General features: G+C 44.2%; 1 protein-coding gene across 2 annotated transcripts; it reads right to left on the bottom strand.

Annotated features, from left to right (window-relative positions):
• Positions 1-1,880: 1,880 nt before the first annotated feature.
• Positions 1,881-23,909, bottom strand: LOC106604789 (F-box and WD repeat domain-containing 11-A). Of its 2 annotated transcripts, XM_014199824.3 has the most exons (14): positions 23,004-23,909; positions 20,800-20,904; positions 19,180-19,251; positions 18,773-18,995; positions 13,777-13,963; positions 13,577-13,667; positions 13,021-13,158; positions 12,497-12,615; positions 9,658-9,907; positions 9,332-9,450; positions 3,430-3,540; positions 3,254-3,332; positions 2,996-3,160; positions 1,881-2,932 (listed from the first exon to the last, which is right to left on the bottom strand). In XM_014199824.3, exons 1-13 carry the CDS (start codon positions 23,040-23,042, stop codon positions 2,999-3,001), a joined length of 1,695 nt encoding a protein of 564 aa, XP_014055299.1. In that variant the 5' UTR covers positions 23,043-23,909; the 3' UTR covers positions 1,881-2,932; positions 2,996-2,998. The 2 variants fall into 2 exon arrangements, with proteins under 2 accessions (XP_014055299.1, XP_014055300.1); XM_014199825.3 differs by lacking the exon at positions 20,800-20,904.
• Between the last annotated feature and the right edge of the window lie 110 nt (positions 23,910-24,019).

The raw sequence follows: 24,019 nt of genomic DNA, 5'->3' as shown, positions 1-24,019 counted from the left end.
GGAAAGGAAGAAGGGAAAGGGAGCAACCAACCTTGGACTATTGAGATGCAGCACGTCTCTTACACACTACCTACTCCCCCCATCCCTCCCGGGAGGTCTTTATAGAGATGTCGCTGCCGAATGACCCAATCACGTCGGCAGACACAAACAGCTGACTCGGGGGGGGGGGGGGGGGGGGGGGGGGGGGCTGTACCCAAGGATTCCAAGGAAGGCAGGAGCATGAGAGTGAGGAATCTGAACTGTAGGGGGGGTTCTGGAACATCGCTGCAGTTCCACTCGGAATGATGGAAATATTCTGCGGAGCCAAACCCAGAGTAGAAGGTGTATGGTAATCATTTCGGGGAAAGAATGCCAAATATGTGTGAGAACGGCACTGTGACCTGAGAGCTCCAGGAATTATGGGCCAAAATCCGACAGACCCAGAGTAAGCGCACACACCCATACTCCCTCTCTAAACAGTCTCACACACAGAGCTTTATTTTTGTGAAATTTCAGGAGTTAAGTGTAAAAACGGGATTTTTCCTAACCCCAAAACCCTAAACCTAACCCTTACACTTAAAATAGCATTATAAAAATTCAGGACCTGAAAAAAGTTCCGACTTCTCCAAAAAGTTAACTTTTCAGGACATTCGGGTGAAACGTTAGGATATTGGGGTCCTGAGATGTAGGAAAACAAGTGCAGTCACACACACAGACATTTCTACACCACCCCACACATCCATATGACACCAGTTATTCACACTCAGTGCAATACAGGGTACTCTACCACAACACAGGCACTCTACTCTTCCCCCTCCAACACAAACTTAAAATAAAAAGTTTAACCCACTCATCCGTTGGTGAAGGATAAAGGCTACTGGTATAGAGCCTGTTTCTACAGTACATTTACTCCCTAACTCTACCCAAGAGGCTCAGCTATCCCAGTCATGAATGGAACCCTATTCCTTATATAGTGCACTACTTTTGACCACGGACAATAGGGAATGGTGCCATTTGCAATGCATGGAATCTCTGCAGGTTGGAGTTTGAACTCTGGCATTTGAAACTACAGTACAACTCGGTACAAAAAAAACAAAAACATAACCCAACAGCCACTTTAGGTTCCATTTGAAAGCTTCACTCCCATCTCTAGTACTTTTAAAAGGAAAACTAAATACTTGTCGCTAAGGAAAACGACATACTGCTCCTACAGGTTTGGTTATCCTATTCATACGAGTGGGTAGTGTGTTAGAACAAGTTGTAATGGGATATTAGCAGTGTAACTACTTGGGTAGGACTAGTGTTTCACCATATCAGGCTCAGTGATTCACTAGGGTTAGAGCGCCACCCGGTGGTAAAAGCTTAGACGAGAACGGACACGTTAATGACGTCCAAGTATAGGTACCCATCTGCAATGATGTTGAAACGGTCATTAAAGCTAGAATCCAGATTTCGTGACACAGCACCACTGTTCGGCCCAGCACGTTTGTTATTGTTTTGTTGATTAAACAGAGTAGAGTGGTTGGTAATGTGGTAAAAAAAAAACATCAAAATCACGTTGTCACATGCTTTGTAAACAGGTGTAGACTCACAGTGAACGCTTACTTATGGGTCCTTCCCAAAAAATGCTGAGGTAAAATAGAAAAGTAAAAAACGCAGTACATTCTCTCCGGTTTTCTAACGGGCATGCGATGACGTAAGAGGGGAAAGAACAGTGGTCGTTGTTTTAAGTAACCTCCTTGTCGTCGTAATATCCTAAACGGACGTGGCATTTTCAACAAATACAGATTTCAGCTTCAAGGACGCAGACGCTAACACGCATCTGGGCACACTTACTGATGCAGCCACACACACACACACAATAATGACACAAGGGATAAACAAACAGACACACACAGTCATTCACGTTAGTTGGCTCAATACCCAATCACTGTCAAGTACTTTATTCACAATATCATTTTCTTTAAAAAAATCATTTTAATATAGAACAATTTTGACAAGAGGACTCAGTTAACAGCTAAATTGCATTCAGAGTTCCAGCTTCTCTCATAACTAAAGCGAGCATGGATGGACAGAAAGATGGTGAGCGGAAACGACTGAGAAGAGTGAATGAGAAAGACAATGAGAATAAGAGACAGAAAGAGAACTACAATGCTTAGTATAATTTTACTAAGAACAAAATCATTTGTCAAATAAAATATAAAAACAAAAGAATAAAAAACATTCAGAAAGTAAAACAGCCGTAAAAGGAAAGAGCATAGGTGTCGCACGGGACGACGTATCCCGGCAACCTCAACATGCACATCCATTTCCATGGTGACGGAGCAATACAGCCAGTCTTTCTATTAGTCTATGCCGCATTTCACAGGTTCACTCACTCACACACACACACACACACACACACACACACACACACACACACACACACACACACACACACACACACACACACACACACACGCGCACGTGTGTTCCGCGTTCCGAACAAGTGTTCATCCCTCATCCTTCCTCACTCAGAGCCGAGATAAAAGTCTCTCTCTCCCACACCGCAGCACCAAGGTCATTCTCCATCCATACGGGCACGTGTGTCTAGGTAGGGTTGGGGGTGAGAACTGAAGAACTAGAGCTTATGGTAGGACTTCTTAAGGTAAGTGATTAGGTCATGTTTGGTGTAAGATATGTAAAACATTTTTTACTGTGGTGGGTTAGTGTAGACTGGAGAACATAAGATAGTGATATAATATGAATGTGTGGGTGTGTGTTCAACTGCAGGAAAAGTTGCAGTGTGTGTGTGTGTTTCAGGGGTGTGGTGGGAGACTTAAGTCCATGTCAGAATGGGTGTATGGACAGAAGGATGAGGAAGAAGACGAGTTGAGCTCCTCTCTGCAACACACCCTCCATCAGCCAATCAGATCTCAGCTCCTCCAAGACTCGCTGCAGTGGATGGCGCCACCTGAAGGACAGAGACGGGTCAGAAACTCCAAGCCAGAGTTGTGCGCGTGTGCATGTGAGTTACCTGCTATCTGGAGATATAGGTGTAGGTGCGTGAGGGGGACCGGCCCTCTGACTGTCCATTGGTCGACACGTTCAGGAAGTCCCAGATGAGGATGGTGTCGTCATGGGAACTGCTGATGATCTGGAACTCGTCAAACTGCAGCCGAAACACGCGCCCCGAGTGCTCCTGAAAAACACACACACACACAGGACAACCACGTAACGCTACGGTCTACAACAGACCAGACGTTAAAAGATTAAAGCACACAAAGATACTCACCACCAGTGTGCGCAGACACAAGGTGCTGGCTGGGGCTCGTGGGTCCAGGGCAGCTTGCAGGTCCCACACCTTGATCTTACTGCAGAGAGAGGAGACAAGGTCAGTAGAGAACAGCAGTGCGTGTGCGAATGTCTTTTTACAAATCTATAAACTCAATGTGCGTCTGTGTGACTCACCCGTCATAGGCACCACTGACAATCCTCTTGTTGTCAAAGCGAATGCAGCGGACCAGTTCCTCATGACCTTCCAACACTCGCAAACACGCTCCACACTCAATATCCCATAACCTGGAAAGGAACAATACGTTCACACAAACAATTATATAACACACACACACACACACCCTTCAGAAAAGTATTCGCACCCTTTATTTAGGGCAAGCCTAAATAAGTTCAGGAGTAAAAACGTGCTTAATTAACAAGTCACATACGCTGCATGGACTCAGTGTGTGCAATAATAGTGTTTAATAGGATGTTTTTAATGGCTACCTCTGTACCCCACACATACAATTACCTGTACGGTCCCCTCAGTCGAGCAGTGAAAGCACAGATTCAACCAGAAATCTAATTTACATAAGTATTCACACACACACTCGTCAATACTTTGAAGAAGCACTTTGCCAGCGGTTACAGCTGAGTCTTTCTGGGTAAGTCTAAGAGCTTTCCACACCTGGATTGTGCAACATTTGCTCATTATTCTTTTCAAAATTCTTCAAGTTCTGTCAAATTGGTTGTTGATCATTGCTAGACAACCATTTTCAGGTACTAATAGATTGAAGTCAAAACTAACTCAGGAACATTCACGGTCTTCTTGGTAAGCAACTCCAGTATAGATGTGGCTTTGTGTTGTAGGTTTTTGTCCAGCTGAAAGGTGAACTCATCTCCGTGTGTCTGGTGAAAATCAGACTGAACCAGGTTTTCCTCTAGGATTTTGCCAGTGCTTAGGTCTAACCGGGTCTTTTTATTATAAAACTCCTTAGTCCTTGCCAATGACAAGCATACCCATACTTGAGTAAAAGTAAAGATACCTTAATAGAAAATGACTCAAGTAAAAGTGAAAGTCACCCAGTAAAATACTACTTGAGTAAAATTATAAAAAGTATTTGGTTTTAAATATACTTAAGTATCAAAAGTAAATGTAATTGTTAAAATATACTTAAGTATCAAAAGTATAAATAATTTCAAATTCCTTATATTAAGGAAACCAGACGGCAAGATAGCTTTAAAAGCATTTGTGTTTAGTGAGTCCATCAGATCAGAGGCAGTAAGGATGACCAGGGATGTTCTCTTGAGAAGTGTGCGAATCGGACCCTTTTCTTGTCCTGCTAAGTATTCGAAATGTAACGAGTACTTTTGGGTGTCAGGAAAAATGGGAGTAAAAAGTACATTCTTTTCTTTTGGAATGTAGTGACGTAACAGTAAAAGTTGTAAAAAATATAAAAAACAGTCAAGTCAAGTACAGATAACCCCAAAAACTACTTAAGTTGTACTTTCAGGTATTTTTACTTAATTACTTTACACCACTGCCCATAACATAATGCAGCCACAACCATGCATGAAAACATGAAGTGGTACTCAGTGATGTGATGTGTACATTTTAGTAATTTAGCAGACGTTCTTATCCAGAGCGACAGTGAGTGCAAACATTTTTTCCATTCTGGTCCCCAGTGGGAATCAAACCCACAACCCTGGTGTTGCAAGCACCATGCTCTCCCAATTGAGCAACACAGGACACTGTAGGATTTGTCCCAAACATAACACTTTGTATTCAGGACATAAAGCTCATTTAATTTGTCAAATTTTCTGCAGTTTTAATTTAGTGCCTTATCTCAAACAGGATGCATGTTTTTGAATATTTTTTATTCTCTACAGGCTTCCTTTTCACTGTCATTTAGGCATGAATTGTGAAGTAATTGGCCAGGCCAATGTACACCGTCACCGACATAACAGTTCAGGGGGAGGTAAAAAAAAAAGGCGAGGTCATAACTCTGTTAATACACTTGTTTACATGGATATGCGTCCAAATAAAAGCTATTTGAAACACTTCATTATCATGGCATTTCATTACTATTCAGGTTATTAAGGAGGCTGCTGAGGGGAGGACGGCTCATAATAATGTCTGGAATGGAGTCAAACATGGTATCGTACTCATTAAACACATGGTTTCCGTTTCATTTATTCCGTTACAGCCATTACCATGAGCCAGTCCTCCCCAGCTTTAAATATTAAAAATCAACAAATTAACAAACGCCAGGTTGGGGGGGGGGAATCTGTAGTATTTTAGTATTGACAACATGAAGAGTCAAAATAAAGATGCTTACCTTGTCCTCTCCTGCATGAAAAAAATTATATAAGATCCTACTTTGATGCACAAAACCATTCAAATGAAGTCTGATGGGTTTTCCCCACTTTTCCCCGAAAGAGTCCCAATAATGTCACGAACCCTGCTGCTGCGGTCATTTGACGGCAGTGGCATATGTTCTTCAAAGAGAAGACGCCGTAATGAGAGAAATAATGTAGCTACTGAAAAATAGGCCTTTTACAAGATTAAAATCATGATTCTTAAAAGAGACGGAGTCCAGACAGGCTACTTTAGGAAACTTTCTGAATTATGAAATTGACAATCAATCATCAGAATAGAAACATGTCCATAGCCTATTTAAAATCAGCGATGCTGATTATCGAGGGGTAGGAGTGTTAGAAAGATTTTTCAAATACTGTTAGTAACATGTATACAAAAAAAAATATTCTGAGAAGCCCAGCTGGGCACTATAATACATTTGCGAGAAGCAGGCCAGGTACTTCTATGCGTGCTCAGGCGCATGCGCTCCATCAACATCTGGGGCGGCAGGTAGCCTAGTGGTTACAGCGTTGGACCAGTAACCAAAAAGGTTGCTGGATCGAATCCCCGAGCTCACAAGGTAAAAATGTCGTTCTGCCCCCGAACAAGGCAGTTAACCCACTGTTCCCTGGTACGCCGTCATTGTAAATAAGAATTTGTTCCTAACTGACTTGCCTAGTTAAATAAAGGTTCAAGAAAAAAAAATGTATTAACAGGGAAACCAGACGCATGCGGACATGGAGCTCCTAAATGGTAAGACTTGTTACTCACAAGTGTAACAACAAACAACGTTTCCACTCCAAGAATGACCAATTACTGCATTTAATACAGGCAGAAATGACAGGGATTAACGGTAAAATGCCTGTTTTACATACTGTAGGCTACCACATGGGCATTCATAAAAATTAGGAAGGCGGCAATTACGCCTGATCAGCGTTGATTAGTACATAAACGAAGAAAAGATTCTGTATAAAATTATATCACTCCAGGTTGGAGGATTGGTGCATTGTCCATTTGACAAAACATTAGTGCATTACAGGCCTGTCAGAACAAATTTGTCAACTGCTGTTGAATAATTAATGAATAGTCAGACACATCCAAAAAAATGTTATAACACAGATTTATTTATTTACTAGCAAGCAATGCAAACAAAGTCCACATATCTTTTTTTTTTTTACTGTAGTCCCATAGCGCTCTACACCCCCCCCCACATCTAGGGATTAGCTGCTCGAGCGTCAAAGGAAAACGATCTAGAAAGTTAACAAGGCACACCTGTTCATTTAAATGCATTCCAGGTGACTACCTCATGAAGCTGGTTGAGAGAATGCCAAGAGTGTGCAAAACTGTCATCAAAGCAAAGGGTGGCTACTTTGAAGAATATCAAATATATTTTGGATTTGTTTAACACTTTTTTGGTTACTGCATGATTCCATATGTTATTTCATAGTTTTGATGTGTTCCCTACTATTCTACAATGTAAAAAATAGTAAAAATAAAGGAAAACTCTGGAATGAGTAGGTGTCCAAACTTTTGACTGGTACTGTATATGAACACCTGCTCTTTCCATAACATACTGACCTGCTGAATCCAGGTGAAAGCTATGATCCCTTATTGATGTCACTTGTTAAATCCACTTCCAAATCAGTGTAGATGAAAGGAACAGGTTACATGACTTTTAAGCCTCGAGACAATTGAGACATAGATTACAAAAGATTTAAGTGCCTTTGAACGGGGTATGGTAGTAGGTGCCAGGCGCACCGGTTAGTGTCAAGAACTGCAACACTGCTGGGTTTTTCATGCACCCCATGTGTATCAAGAATTGTCCACAACCCAAAAGACCTCCAGCCAACTTGACAACTGTGGGAAGCATTGGAGTCAACATGGGCCAGCATCCCTGTGGAACGCTTTCGACACCTTGTAGAATCCATGCCTCTACGAATTGAGGCTGTTTGGAGATCAAAAGGGGGGTGCAACTCAACGTTTTGTACACTCTGTGTGTGTCTATATCCACAGTGCATTCGGAAAGTATTCAGACCTCTCCCCTTGTCCCACATTGTTACGTTACAGCCTTATTCTAAAATGGATTAAATTGTCCGTAGAGCGCTGAGACAGGTTTGAGTCGAGGCACAGATCTGGGGAAGGGTACAAACTTTTCTGCAGCATTGAAGGTCCTCAAGAACACAGTGGCCTCCATCATTCCTAAACGGAAGACGTTTGAAAACACTAAGACTTCCTAGAGCTGGCCGCCAGGCCAAACTGAGCAATCGGGTGAGAAGGGCCTCTGACAGAGCTCTAGACTTCCTCTGTGGAGACAGGGGTTATCTTCCAGAAGGACAACCATCTCTGCAGCACTCCACCAATCAGGCCTTTATGGTAGAGTGGCCAGACGGAAGCCACACTTCAGTAAAAATGCACATGACAGCCCGCTTGGAGTTTGCCAAAAGGCACCTAATGACTCTCAGACCATGAGAAACAAGAATCTCTGGTCTGATGAAACCAACATTGAACTCTTTGGCCTGAATGACAAACGTCACCTCTGGAGAAAACCTGGCACCATCCCTACGGTGAAGCATGGCGGTGGCAGCATTATGCTGTGGGGATGTTTTTCAGCGGCAGGGACCAAGAGACTACTCGGGATCGAGGGAAAGATGAATGGAGCAAAGTACTGAGAGATCATTGATGAAGAGCGCTCTGGAGCAGGTTAAGACCTCCGACTGGGGTGAAGGGTCACCTTCCAACAGGACAACGACCCTAAGCACACAGCCAAGACAACGCAGGTGTGGCTTCGGGACAAGTCTCTGAATGTCCTTGAGTGGCCCAGCCAGAGCCCGGACTTGAACCTGATCAAAAATCTCTGGAGAGACCTGAAAATAGCTGTGTAGCGACACTCCCCATCCAACCTGACAGAGCTTGAGAGGATCTGCAGAGAAGAAATGGAAAAACTTCCCAAATACAGGTGTGCCAAGTTTGTAGTGTCAGACCCAAGAAGACTCAAGGGTGTAATGACTGTGAAAGGGGCTTCAACAAAGTACTGAGTAAAGGGTCTGAATACTTATGTAAATATAATAATTGTAATAATCTGCACAAATTTCTGAAAACTTGTTTTTTCTTTGTCATTATGGTGTATTGTGTGTAGATTGAGGGGAAAAAAACAATTTAATCAATTTTAGAATAAGGCTGAAACGTAACAAAATGTGGAAAAAGTCAAGGGACGTGAATACCTTCCAAACGCACTACCTACCTGACACACACACATCCTACAATGCCCCATAAACCCAGTGAAACAAGCTATCACAGACTGGCTGTGTGCAAATACCCATAACCTGTTCTAAATAGCAGGCATTTAGCATATGTGAAAATATAACGTTTTACAGTAAGAGAAACTGGAGAGGGGAAAAAACGTATGTTTTAAATGCCAGGATGTCATACTCGTTTCCGCTTTTCACCTAGTACGGATTCACTGCATGCTATCGAGTATGAAAATCACCTTTTCAGACCCATGTGTGATTGACAACAGCTGATAATCAGACAAGGGGACGCGCTGCACCAAAACAAACAAACGATGGGAAACGTCACCATTGTGCATTAGCTGACGCATTCTCAGTATGGGTGAGTCTAGTACGTAGATACTTATTGCTCACTGCATACGTTATTTCTGAGCATTATGTTAGAAATAGTATGTAGGATGATTAGTACAGTAGTAGGCAGGACAGATTTAGGACAGGGCCAGTCTCCTACCGTATGGTGTTGTCTGAGGAGCCGCTGACCACCAGTCTGTCTCTGTACTGCAGGCAGGCGATGCCTCGCTTGTGTCCATTTAGCGTGCGCACAAACTCACACGTACTGGTGCTCCACACCTACAGGGGGCAGCAGAGAGAGGGAGACGGACATCAATATTCACAGGAAACGACTCCAATATCTAATCTCGTAGAGACAAGGTATACCCATGTGCACCCACATACTCGCTAACACACTAGCCCCACATTTTGTATCTCATGATCCACACACACACACACTCACACACACACACACACACACACACACACACACACACACCCTCTCACCTTGATGGTGCGGTCCCCTGACGCCGACACAATGTATTTGTCGTCAAAATCGACCACGTTGACGGCGGCGCGGTGACCCACGAGGACCCGCCGGAGGCTGATGTCGGTGGGCGAGGCCATGTCCCACACGGCGATGGAGCGGTCCTTGGAACACGTCACCATCAGACCGTTGCAGAAGCGCAGGTGGAGCACCGCTTCGTTGTGATGGATCAGGGTATTCAATACCTCGCCCGACGTCACGTCCCACACCCTGGGTGAGCGGGGGAGACGGAGAGAGGAGAAGAAGGGGAGGGTGGAGGAGAACGAGAAAGAGGGGAGGAATATTAGAAAAAAGAAAGAACGAGACTGATTAACGAAGGCTCTGCTAAACAGACCGATGCGGCCAAGGCTGGACCCCGCGCCGTCCCAGTCAACACACCCCACACCAGGGACCAGCCGTTAAGAGCGTTTTTATTGAGTTCCACTGTACGACAGGGGGACGGGGGGGGAAAATCAAACACACACAAACTCAAAACACACACTGGAAAAGCTGAGACTCAAAGCCACAAACAAGTGCCCGTCAAGCCGTCGCTAAGGAAGTGAAGTCACATTTTCCTTGGATACCTCCCAGGGAGTGTGTGAAGTAATGAGTGTGTGAAGGTTGAGCTTCTGTGTGCAGCCGAGACTGGCATGGGCTGGCGCGCACACACACACACCCTCTCTCGCCTCAGGTTTGGACATTGTAAATGTTAACTAACCATATTGACTACCACAACTCTCTTACAGATAGGAAATCTAACAGCTAGCCTTATACTGGAAGGTGAGAAATGTTGACGATTTCATTTAAATATCAATCTCTTCCCTGTGTACTAGAGTGTGTGTGTGAGCTTCTGTGTGTAGCTACAGAAGATAGAGTTGAAGTACTGAAGTGTGGTAGAGAGAGACTGGCATTCACAAATGATATAGCTGCTGCATCTAAGAGACAGAGATGGCTGGCCAGCAGTTTAGCACTCCTCAACTAGCTATAAATAAATGAGCAGACAGGGCTAGAAGGTTTCATATATAGATAGACCACAGACAGATCTCAAGGCAGAGAGAGAAGGCTCTATGTTTGGCTGTGGTGGGTATTGGGCGAAACCAAGACGGATGTGGAGACGGTTGGCTATCCTGACCAAGACAACTTTTTAGTCACGTTTCTAGGTTGACAATGTCCATTCTAGATGTATTTCTATCATATACTTTTCCCACATTTTCTTCCGTTACAGCCTTATTCTAAAATGAATTAAAGTTTAAAAATCCTCAGCAATTTACACACAATTCTCCATAATGACAGTGAAAACATGTTTAGACGTAGTTGCAAATATATCAACAACAAAAAATTAAAGAAATAGCTTATTTACTTAAGTATTCAGATCCTTTGCTATGAGACTCGAAATTGAGCTCAGGTGCATCCTGTTTCCATTGATCATCCTTGAGATGTTTCTACAACGTGATTGGAGTCCACCTGTGGTAAATTCAATTGATTGGACATGATTTGGAAAGGCACAAACCGGTCTATATAGTAGACAGGTCAGAGCAAAAACCAAGCCATGAGGTCAAAGGAATTGTCTGTAGAGCTGTGAGATAGGATTGTATCAAGGAACAGATCTGGGGAAGGGTACCAAAACATTTCTGCAGCATCGAAGGTCCCCAAGAACACAGTGGCCTCCATCATTCTTAAATGGCAGAAGTTTGGAACCACCAAGACTCTTCCTAGATCTGGCCGCCCGGCCAAACTGAGCAATCGTGGGAAGAAGGGCCTTGATCAGGGAGGTGACCAAGAACCCGATGGTCACTCTGACAGAGCTCCAGAGTTCCTCCGTGGAGACCGGAGAATCTTCCAGAAAGACAACCATCTCTGCAGCACTCCACCAATCAGGCAAAGATTATCAGAGAAAAGTACAGTGAAACCCTTGATGAAAACCTGCTCCAGAGCGCTCAGGACCTCAGACTGGGGTGAAGGTTCACCTTCCAACAGGACAACGACCCTAAGCACATAGCCAAGACAAAGCAGGAGTGGCTTCTACAAGTCTCTGAATGTCTATGAGTGACCCAGCCAGAGCCCGGACTTGAACCCGATCGAACATCTCTGGAGACCTGAAAATAGCTGTGCAGCGACGCTCCCCATCCAACCTGACAGAGCTTGAGAGGATCTGCAGAGAAGAATGGGAGAAACTCCTTAAATACAGGTGTGCTAAGCTGGTAGCGTCATACCCAAGAAAACTCGTTGCTGTAATCGATGCCAAAGCTGCTTCAACAAAGTAATGAGTAAAGGGTCTGAATACTTACATATTCTAAAAACCTGTTTTTGCTTTGTCATTATGGGGTATTGTGTGTAGATTGATGAGGTGAAAAAAACTGTTTCAGCAATTTTAGAATAAGGCTGTAATGTAACAAAATGTGGAAAAAGTCAAGGGGTCTGAATACTTTCCAAAGACACTGAAGGTGGCTATGGGCTTTACACTGTGACATACCGGGTGGCTAAGACATACCGGGTGGCTAAGACATACCGGGTGGCTAAGACATACCGGGTGGCTAAGACATACCGGGTGGCTAAAGTAGTCGGTAATATAGCGACATAGATGGCAGTGTAAGGTTATCCCGCCAAACGGCACCCTATTCCATATATGGTAGTATACTACTTTTTGACCAGAGCCCCATGGGTCCTGGTGAAAACTAGTGCACTGCATGGGAAATAGGGTTGCATTTGGACAAAGCCCCTCTCTGTGTGTGTGTGTGTGTGTGTGTGTGTGTGTGTGTGTGTGTGTGTGTGTGTGTGTGTGTGTGTGTGTGTGATATATATATAAAATGACTGTCATACCTGACAGTGGAGTCGGAGGAACCAGTGACTATAACCCTCTCATCATACTGCAGACACAACACTGACCCTGTATGACCTGTCAGGATCTTCAGACACTCCAGAGACTGCTTGTCCCAGATCTACACAGATGGAGGGAGGAGGAGAAGGCAGGAGAGAGAGAGAGTAGAAAATGAGGAGTGAGCCTGAGGAAGGGAGAGAAAGTGAGCAGCAGCAGATGTGGGTCAGGGTAAGCTGGTCTCAGAGTATTGTTCATGCCCCATTCCCATGCAGTGTGGAGAGAACCCGGTGTACTAGAGCACTGGAGATGGAAAGGCCAGCCCTTCCTCCTCCCTCCTCCCCCTCATTCTCCAGGCCAGACAGATGAGTGGAACACACAGAGGGTGGGCAAATGACTCCTTTCATCCCTTAATTCATGTCTTTCCTTTGAGATACAGACAAGCTGTTGTTTCACAAAGGCATAGTCTGCAATAACATGATGATTAATCCATCTTGACCCGTCCAAAAAGACAAGTAGACTCACGCACCTTTATGGAGTTGTCTCTCAGGCCGCTGATGATCTTATCGTCGTCGTACTGGAGGCAGTAGACTCCTTTACTGTTCTCTGACCGACACTGGATCCTCTGCAGGTTGTGTCTGCCACACCGCCAGTTAGCCTCGATAGTCTACACACACACACAGGAGATGGGGGGGGGGGGGGGTAGAGGTGAGGAGAGCAAAGAGGGGGTTGACAGGTAGTGGGAAGGAGAGAGAGATGTCAAGAGGAAACACGCAAAGACAATAGGGGGATAGAAGAAAACAGAGGAAAGAGTGGATATATATGAGGGAGGAAAAACACATCGGATGGGGAAAAATAGCAACGCTGGGTGAGACTAAAATAGATCCCTTCATCAAAAGTATTAATCAACCTTACTGATCGTTTTTAAAATCACGCTCACCCCCAAATGGCACCCTATTCCCTACATAAGGTCACCAGAGCCCTGGTCAAAAGTAGTGCACTAAATAGGAAACAGGGTGAAATTTGAGACGTAGCCACCGCCTGAAGGGCGAGGTTGTTTTTTGTGGACAGAGCAACAGTCTAACCTCTATGTCCTGGATGATCTTGGGGTACAGGGAGTGGTAGTAGGAGTTGGGCGGGACCTCTGTCGTTCGGTTCTTGAACAGATACTTCTCCCTGAGATGACGGACAGAACAATAAGCCAATGAGAAATCAATCTTCAGAACTTCCCTATCCGTGCGTCTCCGTCTCCAGTAGCTCGACGAGCGTTCGTGTTCATGCTCACCACTGGTGCCTCTCCGACAGGCCTTTCCAGAGGGGGTCTGTGCGGACCATGCGTTCTATGAGTTTCTTCCAGAGCATGCCCTCCGAGATCACCCTCTGCCACTCCTTACACACCAGCTCCGCCGAGCACAGAGACTGCGCGTCCAGGAACGACAGGATGTTCTCTGCTATGTGGTCCAGACCCTGGGCTAGAGAGAGAGCGAGAGAGATGGGGTGTAAGTGTTTGTTGGGTGTGTGAGCATGGTGTGTGAAGGAGTGAAAAAGTGTGTGGAAGATGGAGCTCTGCTACCTGACACTAGACATCAGGTTAGGGGCCCGGGTAGCTCCGGTTTCTTTCCGCCAGTCGCTCGCCATCTGCTGTGCAGTAGCCTACAGTCATACCTGCCTACCATGGTGGCAGAAGTGCTTTAACCTCGTCAAACAGACCAGAATATTGTCCGTGTCGTCAGGAGAGATTTTGTCACAGGAAATAATAACGTTGCGGAGATTAAAGTGACGAAAAGTAGTTAGCTAACGGCTAACTGCTAACAGCTAGCCGCTAACTGCGCTCTCACGTCTCGTCATTGAGCAGCCCAAGGCGGAGCCGTTGCTATGGATACTCAGACAGGCTGGTTAGCAGCAGAGTGCATGCAGCAGTGAAGGGAGGGGGAGAACAGACAGAGACCAGAAGCTAATGGAGGGTAGTTATTTCTAATTTTGGGTTGGGACCGGGCTGGGCCTTAAATTAGGCAGAAGGAATCGGGCCTGAACGTCACGGGCATTGGTAGGGCTCAGGCTCAAAATGCATTCCTGTGCTGGACTCTAGTGGAAGCATCCAGAAGAAGTTGAACGTGTGTCCGGAAAAAAGGTTAAAGGGTGTGTATGGTTGTGGCAGTCACGAAATTGTCAGCCGGTGATTGTCAAGCAAATAACTGTTGGTCTCACGGTAATTGACCGTTAATTAACATGCACATTTAGCATCTCCTGGCTTCCACACATACTACAAGCCACTGATGCAGACCTTTGAAACACCTACATTTCAAAAAGTCTAACAAATCCATGTATTATAGCCTACACCTTCACAATAAATCCATTATTTATTTTTGACAGGTCTAAGGAACATGATATGAAGAAAATGTAGTCTGTTACAGAAGAAAATAATAGCAGACTCTGAGTTGTCCTTATGTTAGGTCCTGATGTGACTATGCCAAATGGCTGTGGGCTACACTAGTTCATTTAGCAGACAAGATTTGCTTAGAATTCCGTGGCATTATTTTATGTTATGACGAGTACAATTGAACAAAGCTGAATAAAAAAGGATATATTGTTACCCATCAGACTATCACTTGTATTCATTTACATTCTTTGCGACTTTTCCCAAATCAGTCACACACCTCATGTAGCCCCCTAGCCCATAGGCCTATATGTTTCTATAAAGTTTGTATCACAACTAAAATGGCCAAATAACTTCTTAAAATTAAGCACATTAATCCGCTTTGCAAGGGGTTAAGAGCCTAACTGGCATACATAAACAGCGCGTGAGTTTCAAGTTTGGGGAAGATAATTTTCACTATAAAAATGCACCTTTATAAAAAGGATTACATGCATAATTGCATTTGCCGCACTGCTGGTAACATATATTATTTAATCTATGTAAAGGCAAGATTAAACTATTATTGATTTAATCTTGCCTTTACATAGATTAGATTAAATAATATACATTACCAGTCAAAAGTTTGGACACAAATACTCATACCATGGATTCTTTATTTGAACTATTTTCTACATTGTAGAGTGATAGTGAAGACATAAAAACTATGAAATAACACGTATGCAATCATGTAGCAACCAAAAAAATGTGTTGAACAAATTTAAATTCATTTATATTTTAGATTCTTAAAAGTAGCCACCCTTTGCCTTGATGACAGCTTTGGAGACTTGGCCTTCTCTCAACCAGCTTCACGAGGTAGTCACCTTGAATGCATTTAAATGAACAGGTGTGCCATGTTAAAAGTTAATTTGTGTAATTTCTTTCCTTCTTAATGTGTTTAAGCCAATCAGTTGCATTGTGACAAGGTAGGGGTTGTATACAGAAGATAGCCCTATTTGGTAAAAGACCATGGCTATATGGCAAGAACAGCTCAAATAAGCAGAGAGAAACAACAGTCCATTACTTTAAGACATGAACATCAGTTAATGTGGAAAATTTCAAGAACTTTGAAAGCTTCTTCAAGTGCAGTCGCAAAAACCATCAAGCACTATGATGAAACTGGCTCTCATGAGGACCGCCACAGGAAAGGAAGACCCAGAGTTACCTCTGCTGCAGAGGATAAGTTCATTAGCGTTAACTGCAGCCTCAGATATTGCAGCCCAAATAAATGCTTCACAGAGTTCAAGTAACAGACATCTCAACATCAACTGTTCAGAGGAGACAGTGTGAATCAGGCCTTCGTGGTCAAATTGCTGCAAAGTAACCACTACTAAAAGGACACCAATAAGAAGAAGAGACTTGCTTGGGCCAAGAAACACGAACAATGGACATTAGACTAAAGGAAATCTGTCCTTTGTTCTGATGAGTCCAAATTTGAGATTTTTGGTTCCAACCGCATGTAGGTGAATGGATGATCTCCACATGTGTGGTACCCACTGTAAAGCTTGGAGTAGGAGGTGTTATGGTGTTGGGGTGCTTTACTGGTGACACTGTCTGTGATTTCTTTAGAATTCAAGGCATACTTAACCAGCATGGCTACCACAGCATTCTGCAGTGATACACCATCCCATCTGGTTTGTGCATAGTGGGACAATCATTTGTTTCTCAACTGGACAATGACCCAAAACACACATCCAGGCTGTGTAAGGGCTATTTGACCAAGAAGGAGAGTGACGGAGTGCTGCATCAGATGACCTGGCCTCCACAATCACCTGACCTCAACCCAATTGAGATGGTTTGGGATGATTTGGACTGCAGAGTGAAGGAAAAGCAGCCAACAAGTGCTTAGCATACAGTTGAAGTCGGAAGTTAACATACACCTTAGCCAAATACATTTAAACTCCGTTTTTCACAATTCCTAACATTTAATCCAAGTAAAAATTCCCTGTCTAGGTCAGTTAGGATCACCACTTTATTTTAAGAATATGAAATGTCAGAATAATAGTAGAGAGAATGATTAAATTTCAGCTTTTATTTCTTTCGTCACATTCCCAGTGGGTCAGAAGTTTACATACACTCAATTAGTATTTGGTAGCATTGCCTTTAAAGTGTTTAACTTGGGTCAAATGTTCTGGGTAGCCTTCCACAAGCTTCCCACAACAAGTTGGGTGAATTTTGTCCCATTCCTCCTGACAGAGCTGGTGTAACTGACTCAGGTTTGTAGGCCTCCATGCTCGCACACACTTTTTCAGTTCTGCCCAATCTTTGTCCCCATGTGCAGTTGCAAAGCGTAGTCTGGCTTTTTTATGGCGGTTTTGGAGCAGTGGCTTCTTCCTTGCGGAGCGGTCTTTCAGGTTATCTTGATATAGGACTCGTTTTTAGTGTGGATATAGATACTTTTGTAACGGTTTCCTCCAGCATCTTCACAAGGTCCTTTGCTGTTGTTCTGGGATTGATTTTTACTTTTCGCACCAAAGTACGTTCATCTCTAGGAGACAGAATGCATCTCCTTCCTGAGCGGTATGACGGCTGCATGGTCCCATGGTGTTTATACTTGCGTACTATTGTTTGTACAGATGAACATGGTACCTTCAGGCATTTGGAAATTGCTCCCAAGGATGACCCAGACTTGTGGAGGTCTACAATTTCTTTCTGAGGTCTCGGTTGATTTCTTTTGATTTTCCCATGATGTCAAGCACAGAGGCACTGAGTTTGAAGGTAGGCCTTGTAATACATCCACAGGTATACCTCCAATTGACTCAAATGATGTCAATTAGCCTATCAGAAGCTTCTAACGCCATGACAATTTTCTGGAATTTCCACAGCTGTTTAAAGGCACAGTCAACTTAGTGTATGTTAACTTCTGACCTACTGGAATTGTGATACAGTGAATTATAAGTGAAATAATCTGTCTGTAAACAATTGTTGGAAAAGTTACTTGTGTCATGCACAAAGTAGATGTTCTAACTGACTTGCCAAAACTATAGTTTGTTAACAAGAAATTTGTGGAGTGGTTGAAAAACGAGTTTTAATGACTCCAACCTAAATGTAAACTTCCGACTTCAACTGTATGTGGGAACTCCTTCAAGACTATTGGAAAAGCATTCCAGGTGAAGCTGGTTGAGAGAATGCCAAGAGTGTGCAAAGCTGTCATCAAGGCAAAGGGTGGCTACTTCAAAGAATCTAAAATATATTTAGATTTGTTAACTATTCTACAATGTAGAAAATAGTAAATATAAAGAAAAACCCTTGCATGAGTAGGTGTCCAAAATGATGACTGGTACTGTATGTGTGAAATTTGTTTTCACTTAGAATGGACCATTATCACGCACCTGTACCGAAACGGGGGCAGCGGAAAAAAAATACATTTCATCTATGCACTTAAATAGCTAACGGAGGACACTTTTCCCCATGGTTTATTTTCATGCCAGCCAGGTAGGCTATACTCCGGTTGTAAATATAAGCAATGTGCTTAATATTAGTAAAGTTGAGAAATAAATATATTAGGTCTGCCTATAGAAAGCTGAACCGCCGCTTTTTAGTAGAGGCCATCACTCTGTTTTCACACGCAATTGCATTTCCTATTGAAATGTTGCACAACATGAGCTCATGGGCTCTCATGAAGTGTTTGATTCGATTTTCAATAACATTTGCATTGATGTCAGAGTGATTAGAGGGACAACAGAGTGCTGAGTACCAGGCAGTTAGCAAGTTTGGTAGGCTACCCAATGACCATGAGCAGCATCAGAACTTGGAGAAGCCTAATTACCGTGAGTAAACAGTCACGTGGAATTTGACTGCCTTCATGACTTGTGACCCCCGGCGTGGCGGTGTTACGTTCACCTCAACAACCCTAGGTGTGTGTTACCTGGCAGTGCTGTGATGAAGTCTCGTTGGAGCATGGGTTTGAGGTAGGAGTTGATGTGGCCGTGTTGGTAGTGGCACATTCGGGAGATGAGGTGTTCTACAAACTCCACTTGGTCAGTCTCGGACCACTGGTCAAAGAGGGCGATGCAGTGCTCCTTCTCCTTGTCGTTGTTCCCCTCCGACGGGCGCTTACGAGAGCCCGTCATCACAGGACCGTTACTAAGCTGAGAGAGAGAGGACAGAGTTATGCACGCTCACACGGCACTACGGGTTCCATCCCCACTGAAATTGAATTGCCCATTGCCATACATTTTAAGTGCTTTTTCAAGGACAATTACACATTTAGGATGTAATATCCCTCAGATATATTACACAGATTCCACACCCTCATAATCCACCTACACACACCTTGGTGAGAACTGTGGTCTTCTTTGGCGAGAGGTCGTCTATGTGGTTCTGAGACTCCATGACTGATGTGTTCTGTATGAAGAGACAAGAACACGGGGAATGAATGGTTAGAGCTCATTTGGTGTCTGTTAAGAATAGGTAAATGAACACAAATGTGCAAAATGGTAGCAGAATGCAGAGTACAATGGCGCGCACACACACACACGGCTAGCTAATAATGTAAGAAAGCTGATCTCTATCTCCTCTCCCTGTGATGTGCAGTCTGGACAGGAAATTAAACAGGAGTATGTGGGTATGGCTGCTCGACAAACCCTGCAGTAATGAAACCATAATCTGATAGTACCCAGCCCTCCAACAGACAGTTTGCATCTCAAATGGCACCCTATTCTCAAACTATGTACTACTTTGGGTCAAAAGCACAGCACCATATAGGGAACAGGGTGTCATTTGGGATGCAGACACAGACAGAGGGAGAATGCTGGGAGGAGTACTGTTAAAAGGTTGAACCAGACGGACTCCCTCTCCCATTTATAACGTTAGAACAATCACGGGCTGTGTGTGTTATGTCTGTGTCAGCCACACACACTTCACCTGACACTGTCACAGATTATTGAGAACCCTGTCCAGATGTGTATGGATGTATGTAGAAGAGAAACACAAGGGATTTCCTCAGTCAGCCTACAGTAGCACATCTCCACTATCTGATCTGCAAAAATGAAACTGACATTGCACTGGATCATTTGTCGCTCTTCAGTGGAGAGACTGACAGACCAATAGTAACAGGTCAGACAAGTACACAGACAAGGTCAGGGGTCAAGGCTGATGCGGACACTGGTGTTCATGCAGCAGTGCCATACAGAGCAGACAAACTAACAAGACAGAGACAGACAGAGCAAGCCTAGGGACAGGCAGCCAGAGACAGCGAGCATACCATGGCGCCCCTCACTTCCCCCCCCCCCCCTAACACAGGCAGGGCGGGGGGGGGGGGGTTCCTAGACCATCCCCTGCCCCAACACACCTCCAGGCAACCTAGCACTGCACCCCAGGCAACATGCTCTGGTAGCCTCTCCTTCCTTTCACCCCAGCCAGCAGTGGACCCAACTCTGCTCATCTAATTCAGATTAACTAGACAACTCTTGTCAAGTGAACTTGGGGAACTTTTGTCTGAACTTAAAAATAAAAATGCAAATCTTTAGAGTAGGGAGGGAAAGACTTAGTCTAGCTATCTGAAGCTTTACTTTCACTTTGACAAGACCTAGCTAGGTTTGGCCAGGCTCGGTACAATCCTGTTCCTGTGATTCACGGGTTAGCCTCATATGCTATCTTTGATCGAAATTTGGTCTTCGTGTCACTTCAGCTTTGACCAAAACAACTTTTTACCAAGGAAAGAGGGAGACATCTTTCTGGCGTGCTTGTCTGTATTGATCAACCCTTTTCCAGAAGGCTAAATATGAACTTGAGCCAGATATCCTGTAAGCTGGGCTGGAGAGAAGCATGTTTTGGGGAGGAAGAGGCGGGAAGGCAAGGGGGCCTGGGGAGGGTGCAGGACACAGTTCATGGTGTGGTAAGGGGCTGGGGGGCAGTAGGTAGGTCAGAATTAAGAGGAGAGAGTAGCAGAACCTGGTTGTGTGCCCGGGTGGAGGGGATGCTCTGCAGGCACCTGAGTGCACACAAACTCTCTGCCACCGAGGAGCAGCCCAGCCAGAGAGAGCGAGGCACAGAGCACTGTGTGAGAGAAGGAGAGATAGGAAGAGGAATGAAAGGAGAGAAAAGAGGCATGAGACAGGGATGGGAGAGAAAGGATGGGAAGAGAGAGATGAGGGGGGAGGAAAGGAGTTGACGGGGTAGAGGATAGATGAGTAGCAGGAGGAAGATGAAAATGGGGGGTAGAATATACATAGACAAAAAGGAGTGGAAGAAATGGGAGAAATGTGGAGGGAAGACAAATATGACCAAACAGAATAGGAAAGAGTGAAGAACAGATTGGTGTGTGTAACCAAACCAGTGTTCGTGACGATGAGAAGAGAAGGTGGGTTGGGGTAGTGAGGGGAAAAACCAGTATTAGAGCTACACGCACATTGGCACAGTGAGCGCAGAAACACATACTTACACACACACAAGGCATAGACAGACACACAAAAGCATTGTTAGATATATGAAGTGGGTGGGGATAGGAAGAGAAGTTGGAGGGACGAGTCCGCAACGGACATGTTCGTCAATTTTAAGGCCTTTGATTTTTGCTAATGCCCCGCCCTCTGTTCTTCCATCCTCACACTATGGAAGTGGTTAGTGATTTACATAGGGTCAAAATACACAAACACACAGAAAATTATCTAGAACATACATAACATATGTACATTGTCAATTCAGTGCGAGTAAGCTATCTAATGGGACTGTCTAATATAGCCTAGGTTGGGGAAAGGGTACACAGGGAAGGGAAGAGGGTAACTGCAATACAGAAACATGACATGTATCCTAGCTCAAGATCAATGTAGTTTACTTGCAGGGTCAAATAATGCTTACCATTGAGCTTAGTAATGGTTTAAAGAGAGGGGTATGACTGACCTAATAGGACAAGGGAAAACTCAATTGAAGTCTTGACAGTCTCATTAGCTAGTTACAGGTAAATCACCTAGAGATTTCTGATTCAGTGTGAAAATAATGCCAGCATTGCTGCGGTATGAGGAGCGAGTCTGGTTATGTGGAATTTAACTTTGCCAAAACAAACAGTGGTGGCTGAGGATTGTTGTGCTGGCTGAAACCAAATCGGTTCCTTTTTACTGTAATTATCAGGCTTACTGTAGATCTGTTTCGTGCTACTAGTTACCAACACTGAAATATTATTCTAATGTTAGCCAATTGACAGGCAGATGTCATTTTTGATAGAGGACACCGGACCAACAACTAGTAACATTAAAAGTGCAAGGTAGAACTCTGGGCAAACAGCTAGCCATCACCCCAAAATCTGATATATTGGCTTTTGGACTGGTCAGGTGGCTAGTTCAGTCTAGCTAACGTTACCTATAAGTCTGCGAGCTAGCTAACGTTACCTTGGTAAATTGAAGAATGAAAAGATGGAAAAACCAAGTACAACATAGTTTGTTACAAATGTCAGCTGTCCATCTGTGGCTGTCGAAATCAAGTAAATTACAATTATTTATGCATCACAATGTCACGGTGGCCAACTATTTGCTGCTTAACTAATAACTCGTTAGCAATGAAAATACCCATCGCGAGTTAATGTTGTGCACTTCCTTCTACGCAGCTTTATTAAACATGAACACGCACGCCAGAAGAACATTCAGAAATTCACATGGAATGGTGTGGGCAACATTTAATTATCTTTATCAGACTTGAATATGCATTTCTGTAGCTATCCAGCTAACTAGTCAGGTACGTTGTGTACATAGGTAGCAGGCTAGTTAGCTAACTAGCTGTGGCACACAGGGCCGAGTGGCGCAGCGTCACCGCAGTGAAAAGCTACACCGAAATCCGTGACTTTATTCAGCGGACGCCTTGCAGAAACCATTCGACTATTTTACATGAGGTTACGGATTGTATTTGGCCATTGCAAAAATCAGGGACTATCCTGTCACTTTGACTAATAGGTTTCGACGACCAAGTCAGTCGCTGCACCAGGACCCTCAAAGGAAAAATATCGATGTTTCAGGCCCTCCCTCTTTTTCTAGTTCCCCTTCCTTTTTCCTCCACCTCTCCCGACCGTCGGTTCGGGTTGGTACCACGTTCGGCCTTCGATTCAAGACTCTACAGCTCCTTTTCGTTCCCAATAGCGACTTAAGGGGGTCAATGTCACCAAAGCTTACCATTAATTCCAACGTTTTGTCCTCAATCTCCGGCTCCATGTTGTTAGTCACCCCAGAAACTCGGCTGTGAAAATGGAAACCAAACACTGCGTCGGCGGCTGCAAATGCAGAGACGTCATTCACTTCGCTCAGCCACAGCTTGGCAGGGCTGTGTTCAGTGGGGGTAGGGCCCCCACTCACGAATCCGACACTCTTGACTGGCCAAGCTCTGCTAGAGGCGTGCCGTAACTGGCTTGCCCCGCATTGATTGGCTTGTCGTGCTATCAAGGCATTACCCTAACAGAAGGCCAAATGTTTGAAGATGCTGCCATTCTGAGAAACACATCAAAACTATACCACTCATCACTTTGAGAACGATACCAAATATGCTTTCTATGAGTCTCAGAGATGACTCGTGTCATATGTTAACACATAAAGCACATAAAGGAAGCACATGAAGGCGAGCGAGCAAGCAAAACCTATTTTGCAGTACTTCTAATATAACACTGTAAAGTAATGTACACTAGTAAACAAGCACCAGATCATTTGAAGACTGACAAGTGGACATAAAATGGCAAAAATGACATCAAGGCATGCATCTCTTCGAACAGGGATCTTTAGGCCAAGATGGGCTCCTGAGTGGCGCAGCGGTCTAAGGCACTGCACCTCAGTGCTTCGGGCGTCACTACAGACACCCTGGTTCAATTCCAGGCTGTATCACAACCGGCCGTGATTGGGAGTCCCTTAGGGCCGTGCACAATTGGCCAAGCGTCGTCCGGGTTTGGCCATCATAAATAAGAATTTGTTCTTGACCGACCTGCCTAGTTAAATAATGGTTCAAATTTAAAAAAATGTAATGAGCAATGTGTGGGCAAATGTATTTGTGACAGTGTAGAATGTGTTTCTCCTGAATTACACCTTCTCCTTACCTTTTTGACAGCAATTGATTTGAGACTTTAAAAACCTGACCAGTTTATCTACCTCTAAGGTCCTCATTGATTAGAATTTAGTATCCTTACTTTCCACACCAAATAAAA

This window comes from Salmo salar, chromosome 05 (assembly GCF_965601325.2).
Source record: "Salmo salar chromosome 05, fSalSal1, whole genome shotgun sequence".
Classification (NCBI taxonomy): domain Eukaryota; kingdom Metazoa; phylum Chordata; class Actinopteri; order Salmoniformes; family Salmonidae; genus Salmo; species Salmo salar.
Note: the sequence above shows the minus strand (reverse complement) of the source record. Positions and strands in the feature narration are given on the sequence as shown.